This window comes from Ooceraea biroi, chromosome 10 (assembly GCF_003672135.1).
Source record: "Ooceraea biroi isolate clonal line C1 chromosome 10, Obir_v5.4, whole genome shotgun sequence".
Classification (NCBI taxonomy): Eukaryota; Metazoa; Arthropoda; class Insecta; order Hymenoptera; family Formicidae; genus Ooceraea; species Ooceraea biroi.
In genome coordinates, this window is record NC_039515.1 from 7676557 (window position 1) to 7703905 (window position 27349).

At 41.6% G+C, this 27349-nt stretch overlaps 1 protein-coding gene and 1 long non-coding RNA gene across 6 annotated transcripts in view; both read right to left on the reverse strand.

Moving 5' to 3' along the window:
* Positions 1-524: 524 nt before the first annotated feature.
* Positions 525-27349, reverse strand: part of LOC105283746 (sterile alpha and TIR motif-containing protein 1) — a 101716-nt gene continuing 74891 nt past the window's right edge. For 3 of the 5 annotated variants that reach the window (XR_894737.3, XR_894738.2, XR_894736.3), the window contains 10 exons: positions 23053-23190; positions 20757-21001; positions 18566-18821; positions 17468-17635; positions 8042-8143; positions 4914-6935; positions 4630-4796; positions 4116-4337; positions 3610-3646; positions 2855-2957 (listed from right to left, as the gene is read on the reverse strand). Coding sequence is in view for 2 of the 5 variants with exons in the window: in XM_026973072.1 (XP_026828873.1) it covers positions 2039-2957; positions 3610-3646; positions 4162-4337; positions 4630-4796; positions 4914-6935; positions 8042-8143; positions 17468-17635; positions 18566-18821; positions 20757-21001; positions 23053-23190 (4230 nt within the window). In the remaining 3 variants the exon portion in view is untranslated. Of the gene's footprint in view, positions 2958-3609; positions 3647-4115; positions 4338-4629; positions 4797-4913; positions 6936-8041; positions 8144-17467; positions 17636-18565; positions 18822-20756; positions 21002-23052; positions 23191-27349 lie in introns of all 5 variants that reach the window. The other 2 variants (XM_026973072.1, XM_026973071.1) reach the window with 2 other exon arrangements.
* Positions 12202-14348, reverse strand: LOC109611266. Its single transcript, XR_002193602.2, has 2 exons — positions 13042-14348; positions 12202-12966 (listed from the first exon to the last, which is right to left on the reverse strand). It is a non-coding gene; the product is annotated as an uncharacterized LOC109611266 (long non-coding RNA).

Below are 27349 nucleotides of genomic sequence, written 5' to 3' on the forward strand. Positions count from 1 at the left end.
TCGAAAGCAAAAATGAAGAATAAAACTAATTTATTGCTTTTTTACGTATTAATTTGTAATTTTGATTAAATTAAATAATTTCATTTGTATAAAAAAAAGATAATATGGTTATAACGTTTCGTAAACTTGTAACAACCAAGCAAAAACATTCGCGTTCTTCTGACTTTGAGGCCTTCACGGCTATTATTTTTGTCAATCAGCTCATTTTTATTAAGATAATCAAATTGTGAACAATGATGGAACGGAAAGATGTATTCGTAAGTCTTGTTCATAAAAGATATTGAGTGTACGAGTTTATTTGTGTAGTTTATAAATTGTAACATTTCATGTTGACCAGTAACGTTGACCAATGATAAATGTTACGGAAGAACAGGATCTGAGATATATATTTTAAATATTGTTTTTATAAATATTTGATATTTTTGTAAATAAATACAATGGGGAAAAAAAACGATCGCGCAGTGTTTTCGCCCAAGATTTCCACAAGACATTCAGGAACGAATGACGGAGAAAAGAGAAGCAAATTTCGCTAAATAAAATTTATTTCTGAGAAACGTTCAAACATCTCGATAAAATCCGTAACTTTTTACGAAACTTTGGTAAAATATACAGCGATAATCAGGCGGATCTCTTAAGCTACGAATATCGAAGCGTCGCCGTCTCGACTCTCGGCGAGAGCGTGTCAGCCAGATTGGTACGAGAAACAGTGTTAAATAATAAAATGCCATGCGCAACCCGAGAGACGATCACGGCTACGACCGGATGCCCGGTAATGGTCGTGCTGCACGTGCTGACGATATTCCTTAGAGGACATGAACACTGTATTTTCTCTTAATAAAAATATTGAAATGTGCGCGCAGGTAGTTCACGTAGAAACGTTTAATTAGAAATATGGAAAAAGATCGCGTGAACTAGTAATAGAATGTTATTCCTTAATTCTATATTATATTCTAATTTTATATTTTAATGAAAAAAAATGAATTTATTTTTTATTTCAAAGATTGCAGTTGTCAGCAGGAACATCGTCCTCTTAGCCAAGGCACGTATTATCGAACATCTAATACACGTGTGTACAACTTGCTTCCAGTGTTAGCTGCGATAAGAACAACCACGATTCGCGACTTCGCCAAGTCACGCGCACCTTTAAACGCGAGAAGAAACACAGAACTGCCTAAAAAAATAATATTACAAATAAGGAGCTAGCCGCCATCCTAGTAAACGTTCTCGATTCGTTCGTTCATTTCTCTACATATACAATATATTTATATGTTTGTATACAATTTAACGAGAAAAAATACATTACAAAAAGGCACCTGTAAAAGCAGGCTAATTGCGTAATAACGCGCGCGCGTTTCGAGGTCGGGAACTCCTCGGAACTCCTAACAAAGACATTTGTCGCGCGTTCAGGCGCAACATTTCGGTATATACTTTGCTGCCTATCATTGTACACGAGGCGGATCGCAAAAAAGTTGCGCGCGTAGTTCAGGATACACTGTCGCGTCGCGAAGTTACTCGGCGCCACGAGATTCAGGAATCGCCGTCGGCGATCCTCGAAACTTCCGCGAACAACGTAAGAACAACTCTGAGGAATATGTCATTTAAAAAGGCGCTCGGAAGATTTTCTCGATCACACTTCCCTTAGGCCCAGCTCTACGACTTACTTTGACCGGAGTTTAACTCGTTAATGGAGAATTCGCACTGCGTCACGTCTAGAACCTCTAGAAAATGAACTTTCTTATTGAATATTATACGTTGGACATCGGACGCAGCGTTGAATCTTCATTAAGGAGTTAGACCGCGGTTGAAATAAATTGTGGAACTGGGCCTTAGTTCCCTAACTTATTCGTCCAGATCTTGTCCGGAGACGTTTGAAAGATCTTTCCGGATCTTGAGATCTTTCGGTCTTTTTACTTGTTTTTTTTTTTTAATTATTATTCGGATAGCCTTTAAAGTTCCTCGTCGTTGTTCGAGCTCGATCGCGCTTCACACTTCGATGAGAGTTTGTCTCGCAAAATTAAATAAAACAAGAAGTCTCGCTTCACTTCTTCATGAACGACCGCACCTTATTCACGCACTTGTCCATGAAGTTCCGCTTGCGTTTGGGTTCCGCGCCCGTCGGCAGCGACAGCAGCGAGCCCGGGCCCTTCGCCCGTGCCCTGAGCCCCCCGTATTCGCTCGACGAGGCGCTCCCGTCGGAGTCCAATCCCGCACCACAGCTCCTCGATGCTTTCAACATCATCGTCGACTTGTCATCGTCGTAATCGTTGTTCTCGTCCTGCATCATCAGCCTCTTTTGTGCCGTCTCTCTGGTTCCCTGTTCGTCCGTTTGACGCTCTTGATCCCCCCCGCATTGCTTGCTGGAATTTGTCGAAGACTGCCCCTCCAAGCTGGAATGCCGACTGGGCTTTGGAGGACGCGTTGGCGCCTCCTTGTTATCCTCGTCCTTATCCAGAGACACCCGCACGTCTCCCGCCTCGGATTTGGCTTCGATAATGTCCGACATCCTCGGCTTCGTCCTTGGCATCGGCCTAGGTTCGTTCTTGGCCGCGATAGCTTTGCTGTCCGGCTGCTTCTGGTTGGCTTTTAAAGCAAGAACGGTTTTCTCTTCCGAGTTTGTCATGGAACATCCTCGATTCTGCGTTTTATCCTGTTCCCCGCCGCCACTCTTCGTGTCCTCGTCCAGCAAACCGTCCAGACTACGCGACCTCGGTCTGGGAAGCGGTGGTCGTTGGACAATCGCGGAGGTGACCGACGGCGACTTGCGCTCCTGGACCTGCTGATCTAGCAGCTCCAACGAGCGAGAGCGCGTCGATGGTGAGGGAGGCTGCCGCGGCGGCCTGCGTGGAACTGCCGAGCTGTTGCCGGCATTCACCGGATGTGTATGCACGAACTTAAAGCGCGGCGACGTGGGCGGTAGGCCCATCAACCAACGGGACGGACTTGACGACTTTCTAAGCCTGCAATGTAACGTATAAATATTTAATGAGTTTTATATCAGTATTTAATATTACAGGGTACTCTTAATCTTAATGTAGGGAATTGGTATTTGCATCTGTTAAGAATATTTTTTCAAGTGAAGCTTTTTCTATATCGAACGTCGAGGAGTTTTCGACACAATAATATCATGCGGATGTATCACTGGGATCAATAATTAACATTTGTGCATAAATAATGGCTTACAAAGGTTTTCTAGGTGTAGAAAATTTGAAAATTATCATTTATTTTTACAAAACTCTTGTTGATAGAAAATCTATTTTAAATACATTAAAATTTACATTAAGAATTAAAATTTCGTTTCTGACTGATCAATCTGTTTTTATTACCTATTTATCTGAGATACTTAATTAAGAAGTCTCTACACCTAGATTATAAAAAAAACGTCCAACATAGCTAGACAAGAATTTATCCAAACCTTCACCTTAATATATGTCTACAACAAGCAGGTACATATATACATATATACGTGTAATGAGACACATTAAAGAGGTAAAAATACAACGATAATATTTTGATTTAATAATTTAATGTGCAAGGGTTCGACAAAGCAGCAGGATGGTGCGACAGATTGACCACTTAAACATCAATAAAAGATCTGTATCGCTAACTGACCTAGTCGTGATTGTCATAGCGCGATTCGCAATCTTGGCTGTATAAAAACAGAAATTAGCGCTGCGTTAGTAGAGCTCGCTTCAAAATCCACTTTTGAATCAATTCGTTAACGTCTTAGCACGAATCCAATAGCTTCTAATAATTGAATTGAAATTATTGAAATCTTGTTTAATTAATTTAAACTTTGTAATAAAATATCCGTCTTTAATGAACTTAAAGTTTGATTCCTTACTTAATAATAGGATAATCTAAATTTATTCTTATTTAAATAAAATTATATGCTAAAAAAACCAATTCTGTAATCATTTAAAGTTTTCCACTTTCTTCAATGACTTTTAAATTAATGAATTAGTTATTTTTTATTCGTAGTAATTAGCCCAGTCTTAGCTCATTAAGACTTTGGATTAATGAATCTCGCAATATTTTATGTGCTTTTTCCTAGACGTTGACGAATCGATTCGCTCGTCCGAATTAATATTAGTGCTAAAATGATCAGGAATAACTACCTGCTCGGTATGGCTGTGGGCGGGCCGTCTAGTCAGTCTCGCCCGCCCGTGGAATCCTTGTCGCTACCCCTGCTTTCGTTGCTATGCATCCGCTGATAGCTGGGCTGTTGTCGTATATTCGTGTTACTCGGTGTGTTAGGCTGGACCACGTCCTTGGGCGCCATGCTGCGCGGAATTCCGCCAGACAGTTCAGATCTCATGGGTAACTCGCCTCGCATAAACCTTTGCGATTGAAGAAACAGAAAAGCAAAAAGTTATCTTAACAATTATTATACATGAGTTTTTGAAATTTTTATTACGAAACTGTTGAACTGAGATTGTTATATAATTAATAAAAATATTATTTTATAACAATTTTTATGTAATAACAGATACATATAAACATAATCGAATTGTAGAATTATTTTATTAAACTACTTTAACGATTCTTTTAGCCTCTTATTTTCCGAATTGTATTTTTTTAACTGTAGATACAAGAAAGTATGAAAGTTTGAAAGAAATCGATGAGAATTACCTTTCTAATTTGTCTACGCAGGCGTCTTGATAGTCGTGAATCCAGCGGACACCGTTGAAATGACAGACTGTTCGCATGTCCTCGGGAAGTTCCTCAGGCTCCGGCCACATGAAATTGTCGATGATCGGGATTATGTTGCATTGCGATTGTAAGGCAGCAACGATTTCCTGCGAGATCAAAATTAATTATTAGTTCACTAATTCTTAATATATTCAAGATTTATTAAAAGGAAGAGATTTCTCTAATGATTGCGTGAGGGATGAAAAAGAGCATTCTGAACTCACCCTGTGAACCCAGTCCTTGCACTCGACGTCCTGTATGCATCTCTCGAGAGCCTGGGGCGTCAGCACAAGGAGGAAATGTTTCGCCTGTCTGATACTCTGCAGCAGATTGTTGTCGAATTTGCCGGCCTCGAGTCGCTCGACGTCAATGAATACCGAGAAACCGCGCAGCTGTAGGTGTACCTTAAGCAGACTCGCCAACTGCGAGCCGTTGGATCTGCGGTAGCTGACGAACACGTCGAGCGACTTGTCGGGCGACTCGTACTCGCACGAACTGAACTGGTTGTGTTGCATATTCTTGATGGCGTCCAGTATCCTGAGCCGGTGGATGCTGTTGGCGATGCCGCACTCGGTCAGCAGCTGGTCCTCTGAGAGATTGCGTATCGAGTCCTTGTCCACGCCGGCATTCAGCATGCTGTACGTGTAGATGGAGAATTCTTGGCCGATCGACTGCAGGAAACTATTGAGATTGCCAGTATCGCGGCTGCTATAGTCAGCCATCTTCTTCAGGTTCTGCAGCTCGCGGGAGAATCGCCGTCGCATGATGCCGTTCGTCAAGCCAATGTCTTCGCGCAAGTTCTCTTCGGTCAGCTGCAGCAACAGGTCGCCGTCCACTCGGCTCTCGACAAAGTTCGACGCTACCTCGGCGAAGCCGATCTGCTTCACCCACTCGCGTACGTCCTCCGTGGACCACAGGGGCACCTGCTGGCTGAGCTTGTGCGGGATCTCTTCGCCGATCAGCCTGAGTGCCTGCGCCGCGTACTTGGACGCGATCGCGTTCGGACAGCTGGCGACTTTCTTCAATGGCTCGATCGCGCCGATCGTGCGGAAGATCTCGGTGTTGCCCTGCTGCTTCTTGATGCCTGCTTCCATGCAGAAGTGGAAAGCCGCGAGGTTGCGGGCCTCCTCGCGCTTTGAGCTCAACACCGGCACCAGCCGCTCCAGCCAGTTCTTGCTCTGACCGTGAGCGTGCGCGAGATTCGACTTGGCGAACTCGTACGGATTATGCGACGTGATGAATGGCTCCACGAGGTCAAGGGTGCCAGACTTGAGGACCGCTGCTTCAATCTCCTTGTTGGCGACCAGCACGGCGATCGCTAGACAGGCGTAGTACTTGATGTTGTCGTCATTGTGGAAGGCGAGCGGGAACAGCCACATCGGCACCTTGCGCTTGATCATCGCTTCTTGATTCTCGGCGCCACCATATAGTGACAGGTTGGCGAGCGCGCCAGCACAGTGGCGTAGCGTCTCCACGTCGTTCTTTCGGCACTCGAACAGCACCGCGTCTAGACCACCTAGCCGAATCACGTCGCTACATGTGCCCTCGCTGTGCTTGAACAGGTGCTCGAGGATGCCGGTGCCGACGCGCGCGTGGTCCACCGAGTTGGCGTTCTTCGTGCACACGCACGCCACGTTCACCACCTTCTCGAGGCCGTTCTCCACGACGTGAGCGCGGTTCTCCGTCGTCAGGCATTGCTCGAGCAGCCGCGCCGACGAGAATTGCAGCTCGTCGTCGTTCGCCACGCAGTTTAACATGAGAAGGTCGAGGCCGCCGCGGTTCCTCAGGGTGTTGCACAGGGTGTAGCCAAGCTCGTGGCCGTGTGTCGGCACGGCCCACGCTTTCCGGATGATTTCGTTCACCCGGTTGAGTAGCTGAGGTGCTTTGCAATTGCTCTTGCTGCCGCTCTGTTCGGCGCTTGCCTTCAGTCGCTCCACAAAGCTGTCCAGGAGACCGCAATACTTGTTGATCGCACAGTCCACATCCTGCGGATTCGACTTGGAGCAGAGTAAATCCAGGTCGTCCAACGGCAATGACAGAAGCTCGTCCTCAGCAGTTGGCGGTCGCATGCCGTTCATCAGCTGGTTCACCGCACTCGCCGCGCTGATCATTGATTTCGACGAGCTCACACCCGATTTCGAGGCGATCGTAATGCTCGACTGCGAACTTGATGCCATGTGCTTCTCGTGGTTGAAAATGCCGGTTGACGTGACTGTCTGCCGTTGCTGCTGCGCCGCCATCGCTTTCTGCAAGGCAGAAATCATACGTTCAGTCTTCAGGTCTTGAAGGAAAATCAAGAATATCGTCGAGATCTTGAGGAAGGTAATGAGAATGTCGTTGAAGCGGATATGCGTCAGAAATTGCTTGCTAATGGATGGATGTTCACTGGGAATAATTAGGTTTTTAAGTGCTTGAAAATTTTCTAGATGAGTTTTGCAATGTTGAACGGTAAGAAACGGAGAACATTAATTTTAAACATTAAAGATTTATTACTCGATTGTCAAATTTAACAATGTTTAAAATGTTAGTTTTCTTAATATTTCTCATAGAATTTAGCACTACAAAAGTGCTTGATAAAGCTTATCAATAAGTAACGTCTATTTAACAAGATGAAAGGATATTCGCAAATATACCTAATAAGAAACGTGGAAGATGACAAAATAAAGTTTGAAAAATCTTTTGGCCAAAAATATGTTCAGTTTACAGAGGAAATGAATCTATACGTAAATGAAGAACAAATTAGTATAAAAACAAATTATTTCTAAATGCGACTCTCACGCGACGACGCTCGTTTACCATTCGCGAGTCTAGACTGCACTTCCTCAGCATCACCGTGCCTGTTCTCGACGAACGTGACTGCGTTTTTCCTCTCACGACCTCTCGAATCACGCGTGTCCACTTCGACTGCGGCCCGGCCGCGAGCTCCCCGGCGTTTAAATCACTAGTCTGGTGCATCGCGAATGCAGATGAAATTGCGTTAAACGCCGACGCGATCTGGCGTGCCAAGAAGCGCTGCGTTCACCAGCATCGTTAAAAATGACGATTTACGATTTTTCAGTTGTGTCGGTGTCTTGCTGATGCTTTAACGCGCGCGGTCTTTGGTGGTTCGCCAGAAGTGCGAATGTAAACTGAGAAAGCTGCGCCTCGTGCTTCTCCGTCAAGCAACGCTTGACGCGATCGGTCGCGGCCTTCGATCGGAATTTTGTAGAAAAGTTTATAGGTGGAACATGTAATCGCGTGAAAAATAATCTAATCAGTTTCGTTTTGTGATACCGATGTAACTTCACGAACCGCAGATAGTATCGCATTTTATCTATTTATCAACGTGGAAAAATAATTGATAATTATTTACCTTTTCGGAGGTGAATGAGTCGCTCTGAAGTTTCATGGTAGACGCTGCCATATTATTACTTTCCTGATGCGAGAGATCGCCAGCTTTTAAACTTCTCTGCTCCTGCAAAAGGAAGACATTCTTTACAATTCATCGAAAAGATATTTGTCCTACATCTTTTCTTTTCGTTTCTTTTTCGCAAAGAATTTCTTCCTGATTGTACTATCTTTTATCATGTTTTATCATTTATCATCATTCATCACGATAAATAAATAAAATATCTGCTACAATCTAATCACTATTCACGATTCAGGAAATGTATTTGAGATTTGTTAATTTTTTGCTTCAATCACCTTTTAATTTGACTTGAATTCTATTTCGCCAAGAGAAAAAATATCGTGTTTCTGATCATGGACACTGTGTATAAAATAGACATTCAGCGATTTTGGGACACCCTATATAGCGTTCGGTCGCCGCGCGTTGTAAGGAATTAGCGCGTATTATCGAAGGTCCACTTATGGCGCATTCGCTAATTTGCAGTAGCAGATAGACGATAGCATCTCGTATTGAGAGAGTACAACTGTTGCACTGTACTCGAGACGGTGCGATTTTTTTCGGCAGTCCGACACGCAGCCATGACACGCACTTCGCGAGCAATAGCGCATAATGAGATATGCGTTCCTGTCGTTTAAGTCTTTCACCCGGCAGTTATCGTGATCGAATGCAACGACTCAATTTTATATGGATATAAAACCATTGTACATATTAATTTATTTTTAACACGCGTACACGGATATGTCATAAAAAAAGTTTGATGCTATAATATAATAAAAGTTATTATAAATTCTATGTTTATCTTAAACTGTGAATCTCTGAATAATTAAATGTACGATATCAGAAATTTGATGAGAGAGATATTGAATTAATTAATAAATTTATCATTTAATTTAATTTCTCTTTAATTCACTCACAACTTCACTGAAAACTAGAAAATACAGAAACGGAAATGTATACTCGACGAAACATCCAATATTATTAAATATCTAATGCGTGACACACTTCGTTCTTGTCCTTATCATTCTTGTTTTTCAAAGAACAAAGAGGAAAAAAAGAAAGACAATACAAAAAAGTTTAATCTGAACAATTGTAATCGTAGTCGATCGCGACTCTCGATACCCAGATAAATGCCGAGCCTCGAACAATTAAGTCGAATAGTATTAAACTACTCGGTACGATATCGGCAGCTCGTTCTTATCGCTATCAGACGCCTCTTAAAGACAGACGTATCAGAGACACAAAACGCGCACTTCCCTCGCGGCACTTCGCGACACAATGCTCCGCATTGTGAAAAGTCCGTCGATCTGGCTCGTCTCGAACGTCGATTTCGCCTCTCCCTCATCCTCTTGAGAGAGATAGATACGGAAAGAGAAAGAGATGTTCTCTCTAAATATAATTCGAGCATGTCGTCACGATTGTCTGTTACACGGACGTATTTGAGAGCTCGATTCGCTGCTACTCCGGCTTTGTCATCTTGCGTTGCGATTCATGACGTCGATAATAATCCCGCGAAAGACCATATCAACGAATGGCCGACCAAAGAGTGTTATCCCATAACGAAAATCGCAGTTAATGCACTCCGCAATGTTAATCGTGATCATATCATTCTGGTAAAATATAATAACTGCCTGCGTTTGCGGTTCTCACGTTCTGCTCAATTTGGATATCCTTCATTTTTCGAAAATTGTTTTCGTCGTCGTCAGCTGCATCTCTCCATTTCTAAAAGAGCAATGATCATTTTTTGATGTCGGATAGTGAGATGTCAGTGTTATTCGATTTTTTCAATAATTTCATTTACCGTTTATACCGTTATACGTTATACCGATATACCGTTTGATTATTTAATTCGTAGTTCCGTCGGATGTTCTTTTTTCTCGTGAAATATTTGCGTGACGTTCCGAGCGTTCCCGTCGATGTTCCATGATCGACTTCTCGTTTACACGAGCTTTGTTTTATTTTTAGGCAGCCACATGCGATATTTTGAAAATTCTTGTGTGGCGTAAACGGATTCTGATTTTAAATGCGACGCGCCACCGGATATTTTCACGGGCATTTACGTCAACGACGAGCGTGGTCACACTCTCTTCCCGGAATGTTCTCCAGGTCGATTTTAGACAGTAGCGAAAAATTGTCGGTTTTTCTGCAGAGTAGTAACTTACCGAGAAAGTTTCCTGACGCGAGGACGCAACGGACCGAATCGAAATTTTCTCAAACTTACCACTTGCGATCGCCCGAAATGTTTCCGGTGCAATATTCCACGATGTACCGGCCACGGCGCGCTCATATTTTAATCAGGCCTTACATTAGTCATCAAATAAATAAATAAATACATAAATAAAAACAAAAATCCGATAAATTATTTTTGTTAATTAATTTGAAATAAATATCTTCACAAAGAGTAATTCACAGCTCACTAAACAGATTCTTATAAAATGGAATGCCAACATCGATAACGAATTCATTCAACAAAATCATTTCTAATCGATCGCAACCAAACAGCTTCAATTATTCTTTATTAATTTCACGATTAATTAATTTTTTGTATTTAAACTGAAATTTGAGATTTGAATACTCTCGTTATTTTCAAGGAAATCATAAAAGCACAAGACGATTCGGGACGCACATCCCGACTATAGATCATTATAGTCGCGAGCGTAATGGCAGCGCGGCGCAAACTAATCTGAACCGCGTTTAAGCGCGATTCACTAGCCCGCGAGAGTTTAATTTCGTTACGCCCACCGTGTGTATGCCGAGAGGCAAAAAGAGAGAGAGAGAGAGAAATGCACTCCGCGCGTTGCTCGCGTAATCGGTGCAGTGGCTTTTTAACAGCGCTTACACCGCTGCTATTTTTCGACTAGTCTAGAAATAGTTTGCGAGCGAATCACTCTCACGAGTGACCCGTGCGTTTCGATTTCGCACTCGCGCGTTAGACACGTCAGACGATTTTGATGCATCGTTCGCGTTTGCGTTCTTGGCGAGGATAAGCGTGATCACGCGTTGGCGATCTGTAAATCTCTAAATCTGTTTAAGCGACCATGCACCCTCAGGAAGGATTTCTGATAACAAGACGAAAAATATTCTTGACTAATTTAATCGTATTACAAGTATAAAAAATATGAAAATAAAACAATTTTTAATTTAAATCAGTAATTTCTATTCTTCTCTCTCGAATTAAATAACATTGTCTTACTGTCTCGAGACAAGAGTAACATATACAAATTTATGCTTATATATTCTTGTATGTAGAATAATTTGATATTAGCGCCACTTTATAGTAGGCTTTGTCGATGTCGACGCATCATTTTCTCACAGTCGCTCGTCGACTCGGCGCTTCTGCGTCCTTTATTCCGATAAAACGGCCAATATTTATGTGTTGCGATCGAAAATCGGGAAAGTGTTTCTGTTATTTACAATGCAAGAAATATTAAAAGATATGGAAATGTAAGTAAGTATATACAATATACTTACTTGAGAAATAAGATTCGAGATAAGACATTTCCATACCTTTTAATATTTCTTGTAGAGTATTGCACTTATTCATTGTAAATAACAGAAACACAGAAACACTTTCCCGATTTTCGATTGCAACACATAAATATTGGCCGTTTTGTGCAGATTCTACAAATTCCCTTACAAGAATAGAATAAGATGTCTTTTAGATCTCAATATTCTTAAATCAAGAATATTTTGAACTTGCTAGAAATTTGTATCTAAATCCTTCTGAGAAAATGAATGAGATAGCACGAAGATTATTTGAATCTAGATTTTCGAATTTTCTATTCAAGATTAAAATATGCTTCTTTTCAATAATAAATATGATTGTCGCTATAGCGATCTTATTTTATGATAGATTAAAGAGTAATAGCATTAAGTCCAGAAATCTTTTCTGTGGGTGTGTTGGATGTGATAAACGTCACGAAATCGACCTGCAAATTTCTTTTGTCGCGAAACGTGTTCCAATAGCGAGATCGATAACCGTGTCAACCAATAGCGGTCCCTTAACAATGCTCAATCTCGGATCAGAATTAATCGAAATCAATTACTAATCGAAATTGATTACTCTTAATAATTCTTATCCTTCATCTCGGATCAAAACAGGTTAAACAGAATTAAAACCAGAAAAGTTAAAAATTGAATGATAATTTCATGATTCTTCTTCTTCATACAGGAGACAACGTCACTCTGCATCACCTTCGTTCACATGAATCCGACCTCGATTTTCAGAAATAAGACAAATCGCTCGCATTATAAGTAATCGCGTGACGGTTGTTTTTTCGTGAAAATCCACGTGGATTATCCTTATCGAGCCGTCATCACGACGGCTTCTTATCGATCGACCAACAGCGAAAGTGAAGTTCACTTTTCAGGGAAATACGCTTTGCGTGTTTCCTACTCGCGTGTCCGCGTCCTTGAAACGGCGTCGAAACCACCGTACGCCCGCTCTATTTCGGTTCCGGAGATACCAGGCGACACCCAGTAGCATCCGCGATTGTCATCGTCATCTTGGTCGTCGTCGCCTTCTGGCACGTCTTCTGGTATCTCACCGAAATCCGAACGATGATGTCAAGTCGTGCCGCAATGCTGAATGAACGACCAACAACCCAACAATCCGGCTGCGCCGCAACGCATCATTCTATTTTAACATCGTCTCTTGTATACTGTGTTTCGAAAGTCGGAAATCGTCCCCGACGATTTCGAACTTCACTACTTGAACCGCGTTGCCTCGAGCATTTCAAATACTTTGTTTCACATTGTCAGACTATGATGCGACTATGATCCTTTTCTCGCGTCCAAAATGAAGCAAGCAATCATTTCGCGATTAACGGTCAAAAAGAGACGCGCGAGATTATCCGTTCTTGCAGCTCCTTGTTGAATTTCACGTTTCACGGCTATTGGAAAATTAGCTAGTGAAAGGTAAACGGCGCTTATGCAGCTTAACTTTGGTTTCAACTTAGTCGTCGTACCGTTTGCGAGATGACGCGGTTACCCAAGGTTGCAGAACGAAGAGGATGCGGTACCATGCCGCTGCGAGGTCTCAGGTCTGGAAAGAAGACCCGTGATAACAGCCTTGACAATTGGTGTCCCATGTAACGCCGACATGCAACTAATGAATCAACTGACCGACCGACCAACTGACCGATCGACTGTCGACGAGCAACGTCGCGAACAAACTACTCCTTCGCGAGGGTGGCAGATTATCGACCCGGGGGTTGCGGTGGGCTGCCTTCTCACTCTCATGGCCATTCTCGCGGCAGTTCCCTCCGTTCGCCATGGAAACGAGACTGACGTCTTCGCGAAAAACAACGTTCGAAACTGACTTCAGTGATGTTGACATTCTTCTGTCTTTCTCTTTGAACTTTTGAAAAACAGAAAAATTGTTACTTATTTGTATATTTGTCTTCCTCACGTGATTTCAATTTACGAAGTTTAAAATGATAGAAATAAACGAGACAGAATTTGTACAATAAAATAAATGAGAGAGAAAAAAAAGACGTTTTTTCTAAACTGCAATTCAGGTTTTGCAAATAATATTCGAAATTTTAAATAGACTCTGTACTAGTAGTAATTAAATAATTCTTGCCTGATTTTTATGGACGTGACGAACGACACATTGTAGCTCTGTGCATTATTCATATCGCGCTAAGTGGGAATCCTTCTTACTCGCCGTTTACTCTTAATCGCGTGTTGACGCATAATTTCCAACAACTTCTTACATAACGTGAGATATAACGTGTTAAAAACGTAGACAAAAATATATTTATATAAATCTAAACTACAACACTTCCCTGATATTCTCTGCATTAAATAAATTATCACGGGACAGTGTGGAAAAACGTGAGCAAATTAAAAAAAAATCGTAGCTGTCTATTGCAAGCGAAAATGCAAATCCTTTTCTCAATAAACGCGCGCACAATTCTACACTTGCTGTAACAACAAGACAACAATGAGACAACAAGAAGACAAAACGTTGTTCTTTACAGATGTCTAGCGACATCTGTCGAGGCAGTCCGCAAGTCGCGGATTGCGCAAAGATAAGTGCATCGGGATGTGCATTTATCAAGCATCCGTATACGGGGTGTCTCTCCTTAATCGATGCGACTCGGTGAATCGTTTCGAAAATAACATGTGACGAGGCACGTTCAGTTGCCGCAAACATTGTTCGACATTTCACGTGATTTTCTGAATTGAACAGTGGAAATAATTTACACACGAAAATGCATCGCGTCGGGTATCATTTCGTTGCGGCGGCACGAGCGTCGCAAGGCCGACATGTGGGGTCAAGGATAGCACGACACGCATGTAAAACAAAAATGAAAAAAAATAAAAAAGAATAATGATATCCGAACACACCCACGAACGAAATGACACGCAATCGTCCGGGGTTTTCGAGTCGAGTCGCACGCACCGTCTTGTCCCTGCGAAACGCGACGATTTATCTTCCTCCCGAGCTAGCCGGCTTTTGTTGTTAGTGGCATAAACCTACGCGAGTAGTCACGCAAAGCCACCATCAACGAGGAAATATCCACGCCCGGGAGATTAATTATCCCCTTCCTCGTAATCAAATTAAAACGCGCGGAAAAAGCGCTATTTGAGAAATTAAGCAGTTCCGCGATAGCATCGACGTAACGCGGAACGTGTGATTTGGGAGCTTAAACATTTGTTACGAGGAAGAATAATGTGATTCGCAAGTTTTGTTGAAAATATCTCATTTGAACATGAAAAGAAAATTATAATTGAATAATTAATAAAATAGATTATTGAAATTTTAATGAATAAATTCTCTGAATTTAATTTGCGCATAAAGTAATTTTGCGAAATAATTATTCAGGGTTTCATCATTCAATACTACTACAACTACATACTGACTGCTTCGTGTATTACAATAGATTAGCAACCCGTGACACGTGATTACCGAGCGACTCATAAATTCGATTCCTACTCTTATCATTCTCTCGCGCTCCTTATCTGTTACTCGCGCAGGATGATTTGACACATTCCTAGGATCAATCATCAAGGCATGGTGGAAGCTCGAGTCTTCTACCGGGTGACCCGGATCGCGCGGAGCTTTCGTTTCGCGATTATTTACGAGCGGCGCGCAGCATGTCGCCGTTTAAATTTAGACGGATTTAGCTAGGTCGGCTTACTACGTGGCTTTTGAGTCAGCGGCAGCATGCGGAATCTTGAACGCGGGCCAAACCGACCGCTGCTAGTCGTCGGACGACACGGTATCGCGATTATACGAGACTACCCGCGAACTGTCCGTCCGTCCGCGACCATACGTATGTACGGACGCGCGCGTCTCTTTTGCGAAATCATCAAGCCTTGGCCGATAGTCAAGGTCCAGATTGCGGTGGCTATCGGATACGTACACGGGAAAACGCGGCTCGACGATTCGCGTGACTCGAGGAATAATCATGACGATTTCTCGTTTGCATTGCACTCCGAGATTGCATCCGAATGCGATTTGCTTCACTGATTACATTGACATTCGGTATACACAAATCTGAATATTTAAATTTATCGCAACTATCAAAAGTCTATTCTGTACATTCAATCTGCTATCAAATAGTCTTCATTTCATGTATTTAACTTATATATTTAATTAATACACGCACAAATTCCGTACCGATTTCGTCGAGTTCTATTTCGTCGCATGAAAAATATTTAGCTTTAATTTCTTTGCGCAATTTCCGGACGAAAATATCCCCAAATTAGATTCTGGATGAGGCTCCGTTCGGGTCAATTTGCATCAGTCGTGAAGCGGAAGATAAATCGAGGGATTCTATATACTCGGCTGACTTTTAGCGAGCAAGTGCGACGAGCAGTGCATTGAGGAAAATGCAACGAGCGCACGTGTCAACGACCCCCTGCGACGGCGTTTTACTCTCGCGGGTTTCCGCACGAACCTCGTGCCAAATTATTCGCCGCGCACGGGCGCTCCGCACCCACGGAGAGACCTTCTTCTCGATCCTTTTGTCGTCGAAACGAGAAAGGTCAGGCTCACGCGAGAGCGAAAGCGCCTCGAAGAGGCCGGGAGAGCCTTGGACGCTCTTTGTCCTTTGTCCACCTACATCCACTTTTTGTTCAAGCTAGTATTGTGTCGAACACGCGGTCCTTAATGACTAACATTAAACGCATCACAGTCTGACTATATAATTATATCCGCATTATATATTCTACTTGATTCGCCGAATCGAAAATAATAAGGCCGCGGAAATTTTACTTTTTGCGTATCTGCAACCTTTTGAACGGTTCTCGGAGAGAAATTGCTATTTTCTCGATACTTATTTGTAATGAAATAATATAATAGAGGAGAATCCCCTATTATGAGATATGCTCCTAATATGAGATAATGGGGTTTCTGCTAAACTAGTGAGCACCATCTGTTAGTTCCGCCATGAACTTATTACTCTCGGTGTAAAATGTATTTAGTGAAAAATTCATTGTTCGTTATTGCGTTTAGCCTTTGCAAGAAAAGGTTTGTGAAATTGTGAACATGTCAAAGGAACTTGAGGTAAGTCTTTAAACCTTGTTTATTATATAATAAAGAAATGGTTGGCAATAAATTCAGTATGCAATGATAGAGTAGAATCGTAGTAACAGGAAAATACGCGATTTGTTGAATTGCTTAATTGTAGAAGTTAGATTTCATGATCGCGGAACCGCTAGGCGCGTGGCTCGTATAATGAGATATTCAGGGTACTCTTAATATGAGATAATTATTGCTCGAATATGAAGATTATGTAGTGTAATAAAAAGAAAGAAAATACTACTTACGGTTAAAGAAAAGTTAATACGAATTTATATTACGAATTTTTGTGTATTTAATTTTTATAGAATCTGACTATGGAGGTTAGAGATACGAGGAAGCGTCGACAGTGGAATCGTGAAGATTTGGCGAAGGCTGTGGCAGCAGTATTTTTATAAAACTATCTAATAAAGTTTTTTAATTGCAATACTGATGTATTTGCACTTTTAACACCGATTTCTCGAGGTATCTTATATTAGGAGCACACTTTCTCGATCTTGCGTAAAGCTCTTTTTTCAAAGTTATTTAATTTTCAGAAAAAATAATATTTAAATTAGATTTTTCATTTCACCAACCTAAAGCTTATTAAATTCTCTTCAAGATAACGTATTACATTTAAAAATTCTGCCTATAGCATATATTCCTTACATTCGGCAAAATCGATATGGTATCTCATAATCGGGGACTTTCCTCTATATCCTTTAACGTTTGTCGATATTTTTCTACTTGTTTGCGATGATTGAAGCACTTAATTGAGCATTACGAAGAATGCCTTGACATTCCATTTCCATGTTGCATGATGCTTCGAGGTTGCCCGATCGAGCATTTTCCCATTCATTACAGCGTAAAATGCCACTCACCCTCGCTGCAGCGACGCTCTTTTCTGCCGAGACGCCGTCGAGCTCGACACGCGCCCTCGCCGCCGTCGCGGCGCTCTGCTCTTTGTACGACACGTCGCCAGCTTGCAGGGCCCTCATCTCGGCGCTGTTCGCCGTCGCCTTCTCAGCACTAAATCCATCCGTGACGACCTAACAAAAACAGATTGACGATCAGACAATCTGTGATAAAAGAATTAAAAGTAACAAAATGTTCCAAAGGATGACGTGTGTCGCAAAATTAATCAGGAGACTTTAACACGATTTTCTTTTATCGCCTAAAATCGAACAGTGCGTCTTCGAAAATTTAAGTAAAATCGCATAACGTAAATTAAATCAAGAAGATGTCAGAATTGGAACAAAGTAAAGAATAACACGAAAGCAATGATACAACTATGTAATTGAGAACTTCTTTGCCTCCAAGATGTTCTGCGTACAAGCACGATACGCGGAGATAGAGTCGCAGTCCTTGACCTAGACTACCTGGAGGAAGCCGCACCTCAGAGTCGTCAAACATCCGCTTCGCTTCTACATATTGCCGACGTTGCTCATAATGTCTATCGGACGCAACGCGCCTGATAAAATTCCGAGCCAAATCATCTGCACGATTCTTATCAAATATGTATTTTTAGGTGTACGTTATTTTGCGAACACCCGAACAGCATCACGAGTCCACGTGCTGATAGCGAGTACAAGAACGACTCTTTCGATATTGCGAAATTCAGCATTTGAACACAAATAAACTCATATTTTATTTTAATTTAAAATTTTGAGTTCTTTTCTATTAAAGAATATTTTCTTAATCTTTTATTATTTTCTTCTTCATTTTATTATTATCTCGTTAATACTATTTCTTTAAGGACTACTATTAGAATAATACTAATTCTTAAAGCAAACTTTCAGATAAAACCTCTCATTGTATTAATCGAATCTTTATTGTTGAACCATTGTTATAACTGATTAATTATATTATATTATAAACAATTCATAAGCAAATTATAAAATTAATATATATAATATTAGTAATTCTAAAACGTAATATAAGAAACAGTAATCAGAGAACAGCAGGGAAATGTGTCTCACCTTCGTCTTGGAAGCGCTAGTCATCTTCTTTTGCTCGAACTTCATGGTTTCTTGACCGGCAGGTAAATTCGGTATGTTCGGTATGTTTATCGGCGGGCTCATGCCATGATGAAGATTATTCAACGAGTTCAAAGAACTCAATTGGGACGGAGAACCTGCCAGCGTGACAGCGTCACTGACAGGTGGCGGCGTATCCGGATCTGGAAAGGTCACCAGTGGCTCCGTAAGGTCTGCTTCTTCCGGTCCATTGCCGTCTCTAGAAAATCCACAAAGAATGAAAATTAGTCGATTTTGATCCAAGCAAACTCTTATCCAATTTCTGGCTATTCGCGGACTCGCGTGTACCGTGTTCTTTATTTATCTCGGCGTATCCGAAGCCGAGTTGTGAGATAATCATGACGGAAGATCACCTCGCATTCCAAAGTGCGCGAAACGACATGTGAGCAACGCGTTAAAAATAATACCGCCGCCACGAAAATAACCACACGAATCCGAATTACGCGTATACAAATATTCGTGCGAGTCTCGATGCGTTTCAGAACTCGCGAAAGCTTCCTCCGCAGACGAACAGACTGACGTCCAAACTTTTTTAGAGGTCGAAGGAAGTGAATCACGCGGTAACCAAGAGTCGAAAGCGCAAAATCGCCGAATCGTCTCATAGGAAAGCGAAATCAATTTTCAAATCATCGTCGACAGCTGAAGCGAAATCTTTGAAGTCTCGATTATCGAGGATTGAATTCCAACGAACATCTCATCTTTGCAAACACAGGCGTTCTTAAAATTACTCTTGTATCTTGTTTTCATGATAAAAGTTGCATCATTCAACGCTCTTCTGACGAAATATCCTAGACGCCATATTTTAATACAACGGATTTCGAAATAACGTTTCATTATATGAGAACGTCCAATCTCGGAAGTGTATCTTTAAAAATAACTATCATGTACATAGAGGAGAATCCCCTATTATGAGATATGCTCCTAATATGAGATAATGGGGTTTCTGTTAAACTAGTGAGCACCATCTGTTAGTTCCACCATGAACTTATTACTCTCGGTGTAAAATGTATTTAGTGAAAAATTCATTGTTCGTTATTGCGTTTAGCCTTTGCAAGAAAAGGTTTGTGAAATTGTGAACATGTCAAAGGAACTTGAGGTAAGTCTTTAAACCTTGTTTATTATATAATAAAGAAATGGTTGGCAATAAATTCAGTATGCAATGATAGAGTAGAATCGTAGTAACAGGAAAATACGCGATTTGTTGAATTGCTTAATTGTAGAGATTAGATTTCATGATCGCGGAACCGCTAGGCGCGTGGCTCGTATAATGAGATATTCAGGGTACTCTTAATATGAGATAATTATTGCTCGAATATGAAGATTATGTAGTGTAATAAAAAGAAAGAAAATACTACTTAAGGTTAAAGAAAAGTTAATACGAATTTATATTACGTATTTTTGTGTATTTAATTTTTATAGAATCTGACTATGGAGGTTAGAGATACGAGGAAGCGTCGACAGTGGAATCGTGAAGATTTGGCGAAGGCTGTGGCAGCAGTATTTTTATAAAACTATCTAATAAAGATTTTAATTGCAATACTGATGTATTTTGCACTTTTAACATCGATTTCTCGAGGTATCTTATATTAGGAGCACACTTTCTCGATCCTGCGTAAAGCTCTTTTTCAAAGTTTTTTAATTTTCAGAAAAAATAATATTTAAATTCGATTTTTCATTTCACCAACCTAAAGCTTATTAAATTCTCTTCAAGATAACGTATTACATTTTAAAATTCTGCCTATAGATTTCCTTACATTCGGCAAAATCGATATGGTATCTCATAATCGGGGACTTTCCTCTATATCTAAATATAATAATAAATGAATTTTAAATAACTGTGCGAAAATAATCGAAAAACACGTCGCAACGATGCTATTAGGCTCGTCAAGCTGGCAAACCGGCGGATGCTCCCAAAATAAGCCACGAACCAATCACTGGTACGCGAAAATCTTGCAAAATCGCGCGACACTCGCGAAACAACACTCAGGCCACGTGTCTCCGTTAAGCACTCTTTCGAAACACTGGACATCAAACTCGACAACTCGCGGAGCAATTCACCGAAGATCATTACCCCTCAGGAGTTAATTCCTGTCGATCAAAGAGTACATTTGATCGATCGATTCGGGAAACCAACCTGTCGACAAGGTTCTCCATGCTACTCCGCAGCCGTTGCGAGAAGTTTGTCGAGATGTTCTTCATCTCCGAGATACCGCGTTTGAGTTCTGTCAGGTCACTCTTCATGGAGCTCGCCTTCATCTCACTCGATGAGGACGAGGTGAGGATCCTCTGCGAGGACTTGGCCACCCTGCTGCTCGTGCTGCTGGTGCTGGTGCTAGTGCTGCTGCTACTCTGGTGCTGGCTCTGGTTCGTCGTCAGCATCTGCCGAGTCAAAAGCCGTTTTCGTTCTATTTAAGATCCGCGTAAGATGACTCATTGCCTCGCCCCCCCCCCCATGTTATCTCTATCTCTCTCTTTCTCTTTCTGTCTCCTTATTAAACGCTTAAAGTATTCATAGTTATTTTACCTAGCAACATACGTAGTTATTTTACCTTCTTATGGATTTCAGTTACCTTGTCAGCTAAAAAATTTGAATCTTGATGCATCCTGTTTACATTACGCGTCATGCAGCTTCTTCATGAAACGATTGAAAAATTCGTTTTTGATGAATGAAAAATTTATAGTTATATAACATCCACTGAGGAACTGAGCAAACGCTCTTATTCAATGCACCAATATGAGATGTGAGTATTCCAGTGGGAAAACGCGAAAAACTCGAAGGGAAAAATGTAAACAGCACTCGCACGCGGGTAATGCCGCGGCAATGCTGGCCGGCCGCCAGCAGTCATTACGAAGCGCGAGATGACTCGGCCAAACCTGGGGACGAAAAGGGCCCGGTAAATTTAGAAAGAGGCAACGTTCTCTCTCATGGAAGCAGGGAAACGGCGAGCGTAGGGACCTTGAAACGTGGTACCAAGGTTCACACATCAGGATTGCGCGGATCAGCAGCCTTCGTTGGGAAAAAATATACGTGGGCGGCCGCGTTGCGTAAATACCCGCGTCGTTCCTGATCGTTTCTGATTGCTCGATGATCAGAGAGACGGACGAAGAGACGAGTTTCTCGTGGAACGAAGCCACTTCGACGTTGGACCACGATGTCACACGTGGCTCATCGGCGTCCAAACACTAGACTCGACTCGGAATTACATCGTGTTTACATCCCGCATCTTAGGCTACATGCGCTGACTTTTCATTCTGATTGGAGCTTCTGATTTGATCGTACAAGACTGACAAGCGGTTAAAATAATTATATCGCAATTTAATATTATTTTTTATCACTATTAATTAATACATTAATTAAACGATGTAGTATTATTATTCTTTTACGATCAAAATTAATTTTGGTACAGAGAATTAAATATGTGTTTCTTATCTTATGTCAAATCACAATTCTTAACGTTTTTTGAGAAACTATGAAAAGTTCTAAAAATATAATTCGACTATATTAATATAAAAAGATAAGTCGACTATAATTAGTCCATTTAATAATCTTTAATTAACATTTGACTGTTAATAATTAAATTTCTTGGAAAGAGTTTGCTGCTTTCAAGATGAATCGCTATAAGCAAATGGGAAATATCGATTAAAGTGAATCGGTTAACTTGCCCAGACGATCACGGCAATTATTATTTTCGGTGCTATTAGTGGCGGTCGCCGTGATATAGATATATTATAGAATCATGATGGGTGAATAATTCAAAATTTTCATGTCCACTTTCAGGAAATTCGTCTCAGATGTGGGCGTTGGTGGCGTCGCCGACATCTCTAGCCGGTTCAAGCTGACGCAGAGTCGGCGCGGAACTTAAAAGCCGTCTAATTCTTGAATTAGAAAAAGTAGTTGCGAAAAAGATTACGATCACGTTTTCCACGAAGCAACGACGGGACCAAATAAATATTGCGACACTACGCGCTTTGTTTTTGCTGAGTATACTGAAAAATGCAATGCGTGCAAAAGCACGAGTGCAAATCTCCGACTTCGATTCGAAAATTTCGTATGTGAAAAATTTATTACATTTTGATTTTTTTAAGATAATAACTTGAATTATTAATTTAACGATTCCTCCTCGCATTTTAATCTGTTTTTATTTAACTTATCTTGAGAATTTTACATAAATATGTCAAAGTAATTTCTCTAAAATTTCAAGTAAAAATCATATTTATCACGCACAATTACGTAAAAACTATTCGCTGAACGTAAAGTCATCATGCATCTCGATTTCTTGTAGAAATACGAAAATATGAGTATTTTTCCCTTTTTCCGAGGAATCGTCATGTTCCCTCAGCGTCGAGAAGTATATGCAAATATTTGAGAGCCAAAGAAATAGAGAGAGGGGAAGGGAGAAGAAAAACGCATGCATCACGCGGATAATTACCTGCGACGACGTGGTGACCTGCGGATGATGAGAGACATGATGTGTCCTACCGGTCACCAGGTTGTTCTTCTTCTGAAAGTTTTCCATGACGGTCTGCATGTCTCCGTTCTCACCTCCCTCCACTGGGAACTCCGACATCTGCAACAGGCATATCGGTAACGTTAAAATTGCAATCGGAAGCGCAGTCTAGTATTTCGCAGAGCAAAAGTGTCTGAAGATTTCGCAAATAATTGTGACCGCGGATTTTTCTCATAATATATCAAAGTGCTAAATAATAAATAACATATTCACTCGTAAGAAAATATATTTCCTGTGTACCAGGGTTGCGAAAAAATAATTAAAAATAATTAAAAATAATTACTTTTCCAATTAATTACTATACGTAATTAACCATTGATTTGAGCCAAAATAATTAAAGCGTCTTCAATCTACTCTCGAAATACGTGGCTTTTACTTCAAAGAAAATTCAACATTTATTTAAAAAACAGAATCAAATATTAACGATCGTGTCAAGGGATAATTTACTGTGTACGTATTATAATTAACACGGCGCTAATTAAGCCGGCGGATCGTCGCCGCGCGGGTATTCTCGTGGATCTAATAATAGACCCGGGGAAAATGATCGGCGGTGGGACTTTGGCGAACGTGCTAGAGCCGGCAGATCAACAACGAGCAACCGCGAAACTACGCGCTGCACGCGTAAACGAGCGGAATATGCAAAAGAGTGCCCACGCACGCACGCGTGCACACGTCGGTCAATAAAAAAAGCTTGTTGCACGTTCGAGAAACGTACCCGGATCTCCTGCGATAAATCGATCCCGATTGCTGAGGTGATCAAGCTTTCCAGTCTCGCGCAGTGCGATTCCCGGTCTACGCAGAATACTAAAACTGGCTGGCGGAAATGCTCGGTGGCTGTCCGAGGTCGATATGAACGTTGGATGTTCGATTAGACGCGTCCGATAGCTGCACTTCGTTATTGTGCAACGTGCGCGCCGATTATACGTTTCAAGGACAGCTCTAAAAAGTCATTAAAGCAATTTTCTTGCCGATATTTAACACTGTGCGAAATTAATATCGCGGTTGAAAATAAGTATGATATACAGGGTGGCCCATTTCAATTTATACAGTCGATTTTTTAAAAAACTAAAAGAGATACGAAAAAATGTTTCAGACAGACATGTCACGATTTCGAGGGGGACATAAGATGATACCATTGGTTTGACCTTGAATAGTCGTTTGAAGGTCACGCGAAGATCACCTTCAATTTCTTAAATTGAAACCCCAACTTTTTATTGCAGATTCTTATTCTCCATCGAAAAGTAAGTAACTTTTGTCTGAAACATTTTTCATGTCTGTCTGAAACATTTTTTCGTATCTCTTTTAGTTTTTAAAAAAATCGACTGTATAAATTAAAATGGGCCACCCTGTATGTATTGTAGTTAATGGAAAATATCAGATCAGTAAGGTCAGAAACATCACTCGTTCGTTCTTTTCTTCATAATGTATTAATGAAATGTGAAGACTTGCGCAAATAGAGGATGATGTACGGAAAAGCAAAATAATGCATTGTTCAAGAAAATATGTTTAACTTCAAGATTGTCTCTCATGCAGAGTAGAAATGTGACATCTTTGTAGAAAATATTCGCATTACGTTGTTAATATTCAAGTGCAATAATTACATATTACACGGATTATGTTACAGCGTAAACAATACAGATGCCAGGACCAAGTACGTAATTTCTAGAGAAACGCCGGAATGATATGTAATAATTCGAGGAAAATTCACACACCAGCCAAGTGTTGCATAGCTCATGGATACGCACATTTTACACCCGATTCTATTGGATCTGGTTTAATGATCTCAACTGTCATCCAAAAACTCGACGATATAATTTACTTCGATTATTATTCAATGTTATTCGACAATTGCTTTTTTGGGTATTTGAACAAACTATTTTTTCTAGTTTACGACTTAATTGGGAGTGCAAATACAATGCAAAATACCAAGGACGTCAAAAACTGCATCGACATGTGCGCCAGTTTTCGCATTGCTCGTTTCGTATAGCGCGAATGCAACTATACGTATGTACAATCGGGACAAGTGCAACTATCGCGCGACGTGCGTGGATGGGCGATACGTTGCATTCCACGCATGCACTCTTTCGATAATTCGAGATTTGCATAGGCGTGGGCGCGCACAGCTCGGACGCGTGCAATATCCGGCATCCCGCAGGTGAATATCTTTGGTATCGTTTCAGGAGGGAGAACGGACGTCATTTCAACAAGACTGACCGTGTGTGCAAAGTTTCAAGAAAATCGGCGAGTGGCACTTGAGTAGTGTTACTTGTTAGTGAATTATACAAATCTGCCGAAGCTTCCTTCGGCCTTCGCTGGAAGTTTAACGGAGCCGGATTAACGCGACGCGATCCTAGGAAGAGACCGGAAGCTGCGCGTTCGCAGAGTATCCAGCCATGTACAATATCTTTGTGTGCGAGCGACCGGTTGATGCCGTTCCCAGACAAAGACCACCAGCGCGCGGCGTATGTGCTATCGAGCAGGAGAAACGGGGACGGTTGCCTCTCGGGTATCGCTTGGTTCTCTTCGATAGCGCGGTCGTCCCTGTTCATTCCAGGATCCGCGGCAGCGAAGATCTAGGACGGGACCCTGGGCTTGATTCAAGTCCCTATCCTTCCCTCGATTCATTCTCGTCGCATCCCGCAGCTGGAAGCACCGGGGAACTGACTTTTCTCGGGATTCCCGGTCCTCCCGCGACATGCGATACGTTCGTTACGTAGCAGAAGGAGGGGAGGGAAAGAGAAAGAGAGAAAGGAGGGGGAGAAAGACGGACAAAGAGAGAGAGAGAAGACAAAAATGCGCGCACCCAGCTGACACTCGGCGGCCGATCGCCACGTAGACCGCTCGTCACGGCGATGATCGACGACGGCGACTCGCCGAGAGATCGAAGCGAGGATTCCCGAGGACGAGCGGACTGCACCAACACCGCGTGTTACGTTACGTCGGCGAAGGAGCGCGGAACGGATAGTACGTTGCGTGTCGGCGGCGACGGCAGCAGCAGCAGCTGCTGTTATTGGCACAAAGAGCGGCGACACGTACCCATAACCAACGGACACCGCGTGCGCCGGTTGCGCTCGCACTGACGAGCGGCCGCTTACCACGCGTGCGACCAGATACGCAGGTCACGTGACTCGCGTCACGTGACGCGCGCGCACGCCGCGACTTACGAACCACGCGTGCACGTGAGCACGTCGGCAGTTTAAAGGGACGCAGGAGCTGCGGGGATTTAAATGGTGACAAGTTCGGCTAGTGAGCATTTCTATCCTCTTATTTATAAAATTGCGCTGGAAGAAAATGCACTTAATTATATCAAAAATGGAGATTTAATAGCTAATTTCAATTAGATGAAAATAAATTAGACGAAATCGTTGATTAAATTCAAGAGTGAAGATAAACAGAATAAAATCTTGTGTGCTATTCAACTTCAAAGTAGATCACTCAATGATTCTTTCATTGGATGTAAGCGTAATAGACGTAGAAATTAATCAAATACGAAAAACAGAAATTGATAAAAAACAGTGAGAAAGAGAAAGAAAAGAGAACAATAAATACTTTCACATTTGCATTCGTGAAAATTAAAGTAAAATAGAATGGAAAATGACATCGAGATGATTGAGCAAACGTACTATTGGGTTGGCCAAAAAGTAATTGCGTTTTTTTTTATATAAATAAAAGGCGAATTTTTCATGGGAAACAAAAACTTTATTAAACAATATATTGTCCATTTTGTTTGATTATCTTTTGCCATTTTTCAGGCAACTTCATGATTCCGCGCTCAAAAAAGTTATCTTTTTCAGCAAAAAACAATTCCAAGAACGATTTGATATCCTCATTAGCAGTAAAGGTTTTACCATTCAAGGCGTTTTGCAAAGAACGAAACAAATGGTAATCTGATGGTGCCAGGTCTGGCGAATATGGTGGATGTGGTAACATCATGGTAACACATCCCATCCAAGCTGCAACAATTTTTCACGAGTGACCAAACTTGTACGTGGTCTAGCGTTATCATGGCGAAACGCAACACCTTTGCGATTCACCAATTCTCGACGTTTCTGTTTGATGGCATCATTTAATTTATTCAGTTGACGACAGTATACGTCTGAATTAATGGTTTGATTCCTTGCAAGCAGCTCAAAATACACAATACCTTTAAAGTCCCACCAGACTGACAGCATAATCTTTCTTTGGTGAATATCTGCTTTTCAAGTGCTTTCAGCAGGTT